The sequence below is a fragment of the Cygnus olor genome, chromosome 2, assembly GCF_009769625.2.
Source record: "Cygnus olor isolate bCygOlo1 chromosome 2, bCygOlo1.pri.v2, whole genome shotgun sequence".
NCBI classification, from domain to species: Eukaryota; Metazoa; Chordata; class Aves; order Anseriformes; family Anatidae; genus Cygnus; species Cygnus olor.
Window position 1 is genome coordinate 140,718,857 of NC_049170.1, and position 3,682 is coordinate 140,722,538.

At 51.6% G+C, this 3,682-nt stretch overlaps 1 protein-coding gene across 2 annotated transcripts in view; it reads left to right on the top strand.

Moving 5' to 3' along the window:
• Nucleotides 1–1,781: 1,781 nt before the first annotated feature.
• The window catches only part of ZFPM2 (zinc finger protein, FOG family member 2), a 312,130-nt gene continuing 310,229 nt past the window's right edge, over nt 1,782–3,682 (top strand). For both annotated transcript variants that reach the window (XM_040546682.1, XM_040546683.1), the window contains exon 1: nt 1,782–2,107. In XM_040546682.1, the coding sequence (XP_040402616.1) occupies nt 2,068–2,107 (40 nt within the window). In that variant the 5' untranslated portion in view covers nt 1,782–2,067. The remainder of the gene's footprint in view (nt 2,108–3,682) is intronic.

Sequence of the window (3,682 nt, forward strand, 5' to 3'; positions counted from 1 at the left end):
CATATATAAATAATACTAACTTTAATTTGAAAGATGGGTATCTCGTCTGTCCAGACTCCTGTTCTAGCCTCATTCTGCAACAAAGCCATAACAGAGCATTTCATTTGGTGGCGACTGTTATGTTTGTCTACTGACATAGAATACCTTCTTGAAAATGCGACCACTACTATGAAAATGCTACCACTACTACACTGGTATTTAAACTTGAGCCTGCACCTCTGGAGAATAAATTGAAATACAAATTTGGCACACCACAGTCACTTCAGGTAACAAAAGAACGTGTTATTTACTCAAACCCTTTAAAGTATCTGAAAACCCAATATTTAATACCATTTACAGTTTCTATCGTGTTCTCTTGTGTGATGAAAAGTGTTTTAGCAAATTCCCTTATAATTTACAAACTTTATTTTATAAAAAATATGGTGGGAAATTTTAGTATATTGCCTTTTTAGAATTTATGTTGCTTGTATGAAGACTTTTGCAATATTGTTCAAACAAATAATCATTCAAAGTTTTGAAAGGTCAATCTAAAAACTGATTCTGTTGAGAGTATTTGGACTACACACATACGAGCTAAATAAATGCTTAACAATTAAGTGAACAGAAAGCTTTTATTTCTTGCTAGTGAAGTTGTAAGAAGTCACTTGACATCGTAGTACATTCATATGTCAGATCTGAAATTTCTGGAAACATGGTAATAAAGATGTTTCAGTATCAAGTATCCCTTCTTGGCATAAATGAAATCAGGCTGATTTTTTTTTTTCCAAGATTTTTGCAAAGTTAATGTTTGACAACACTGAGATCTGGTAACATGTGTGCAATGCTAAGCAACACGATAAGGTATAGAAAGCACGGGCTGTTCACAGCAGACTGTACAAGTGTATATGGGAATTAGATGAGTTAGGCCATTAAAACAGCATGTTCAAGAGAAACTTTGTCCTAAAGACACAGACTGTAAACACAAGCATAGCTGACGATTTGGCTTTGTCAGAACACTTAATTAGTAATAGAAGCGTCAGATCTCGGTTTCGGCCGTGCGAGGAACACATTTCTCTATTATAACTATTTACAAGGGCAAAAACCAATTAAAGACGACGCAGACGGTTGGTTTATCTCCATCTTTCACCTAAAAGCCAAGCAGCGATGCATCACAGGGCCAACCACGGACGACCAGGCCCCCAGTACCCGCCGTGACAGGGCACCGCGGGCAGCGCCGCGTCCCCCCACTCAGCGCCGGCGGGGCGGCGACACCCCTGTGAGGAGACCCCCGGAGGAAAGCTCTGCCCTCCCCGCCCAGCCTCGGAGCCTCCCGGGGTAGGAGGGAGCCTTCGCTCCGTCAGGACACGGCGGCGGACGCCCTGAGCGGGGCGCCAGGACCCGTGCCCGCCGCGCGGCCGTTGGGGAGTTTCCCGCCCGCTCCCTCTGAGGAAAGTTGCGGCTCCCCCCGCCGCCGGCAGCCTCCACAGCGCCGGGACGATTGAAACCTCCAGCCTCGGCACCCCCCGTGCCCACGTCCCCCCACCCCGGAGGCAGGAGGCGATTTACACGCCTGCTTGCATCTGGGAGCGGGCAGCGCCCGTCAAAGCTGAGGGACGAACGCCCCCCTCTTTCCACCCCCCCTGCCCCGAAAGCCCCTCCCTCGCCCCCTCCCTCGCCGCCTGTCAGTCGGAGCGGAGCGGAGCGGCAACGGCAGAGAGCGGGCGAGAGAGGGAGAGAGAGAGCGAGGAGCCAGCTCTCCCCTCCCTCCCTCTCTCCCTCCCTCCCTTCCTTCCTCCTCTCTCCCTCCCTCCCTCCTTCCCCCGCTCCCTCCCTCCGTTCTTTCTGCTGCTCTCTCTCTCCCCCCCTCGCTCTCCGCCCCGATCTCCCCGTCCCTCTTCCCTTCGTCCTCCGGCACAGGCACACACGCTCCTTCCCTCTCCCGGCTCTCCTGTCATTTGCCGTGGCATCTCGGGGCGGCCGCCGGCTCCTCCATGCGCCCCGTCGGCTGAGCCGGCCCCCGGCCACCCCTGTCCCCCCCTCAGCTCCGCTCCCGTACCTGGAGCGAGGCAGGAGCGGCAGCCCGGCAGCATGTCCCGAAGGAAACAGAGCAAACCCCGGCAGATCAAACGTAAGTTTCCTGAGGGGGGCTCCCTCTAACAGACTTGTCTCTAGCTCGGGCTTGGCACGGGCGGCTGCGGGGAGCCGTAGGGGGGGGTCCGGAGTGAGGAGCAAGCGCCCAAACTTTGCCGGGGAGGCTGAGGATGGAGAGGGGGAAAGGAGGGGATAGCAGCCCGCTCGCCGTCCTATTTCTCTCTCCCTTCAGATCTGTTGCTGCCTTCCCTCTCGTCCGTTCAAACTATTCCTCCGAGTTTCGGAGCGGACTCGCTCCCGGGTTGTGTTTTTATTTGTTTGTTTGTTCGCCCCCCCCACCCCCCAAGCCTAGGTAGCGCCGGGAGAGCAGCGTGAGGCACCGGGCGAGCACCTCGCCGCTCGGCACCTCGCTGCGCGGAGCCGCTGCCGGGGCTGCCCGTAAGTACCGGGGGGTGCCAAAAAGTGCGGGGCCGCGGGGGAAAAAGGGGCGAGCAGGGTCCCAAGGGGGAGCCCTGGGCAGAGCAGCCCCCGGCGGCGGGGCCACGCCGCACCCCGCCCGCGTCCCCCCCCCCCCCCCCCCCCCCCCCGCCAACCAGGGGGTCGCCTCGCAGCCGCGCTCGACGGGCGATTTTCGGGAGTTGGGCGCTTTGGGGCCGCTTTCGGCGTCCAGAAACAGGTGTGCTGGGGGCTCGCCACGGAAAGGGTCTGTGCCTGGCAGCGTCCGCAGTGCTCGCTCCTGCCTGTGACACGCGACAGTCCCAACTTCGTAAACTTTTCCGTGCTTGAGATTATTCAGCCGAGCAAGTCTAGCGGTCGGGACTGGAAGAAGCGTGAGGCGTTTGGGAAGAGGCACTGCGCGTTGTTTTGGTCTAAAATCAGTGGCGCTGATCTGATGCATCTTCATTGATGTTCTGTGTTACGGAACTCCATTCAAAGTAACCGTCATGGGACGTGGAGAAGCGCTTTCAGTAGTGTTTCCCTTATTGATTTCTGACTTCAGAGTGCTTATTAATAGCCCCCTTCGGATGGAATATGTATGGAAGTGACAAAGTGATTTAGCAAAGAAGAAAATAAGCTTCTTGTTGAATAAGATGGGTCACTGTAAAGAGTTCGAATAGTATTGGCTGAGCATCCGTGCTTTGTAGAGATTGCCTTTTTACAATCTTTAACGTGATAAATACAAATAACCAGCACGGTTACACATTGCATTTTCAGTTTGCTGAAGTAGACTAATAAATGATTGAAACTTTCTGTGACACATCTTTAAGTTGAATATCATTCTGTGATCCAAGAAACTTTGATTTACTTTGGGTATTGATATTCCCAGATAAATATGCCATGTGCTTTTAAACTTATGCCTATCTAACTCAATTTGAATTTAAATGGTGTATTTAATTCTTTAAAGTCATGCATTTTTTGTGATATGTTTATGAAAATTATTTAGGAAGACTTTCTAGTCCACAATAGGTGTCTCGATTGTTAATAAATAACATTAATTGTTTGTATGGCATAAAGACCATCTGATTTTGCTTTTGCATACTTTTATCATCTTCATTTAACTATCTCTTTCTCACAATGGCTGAAAAGTGCTTGGAGGCATTTTAAGGTACTG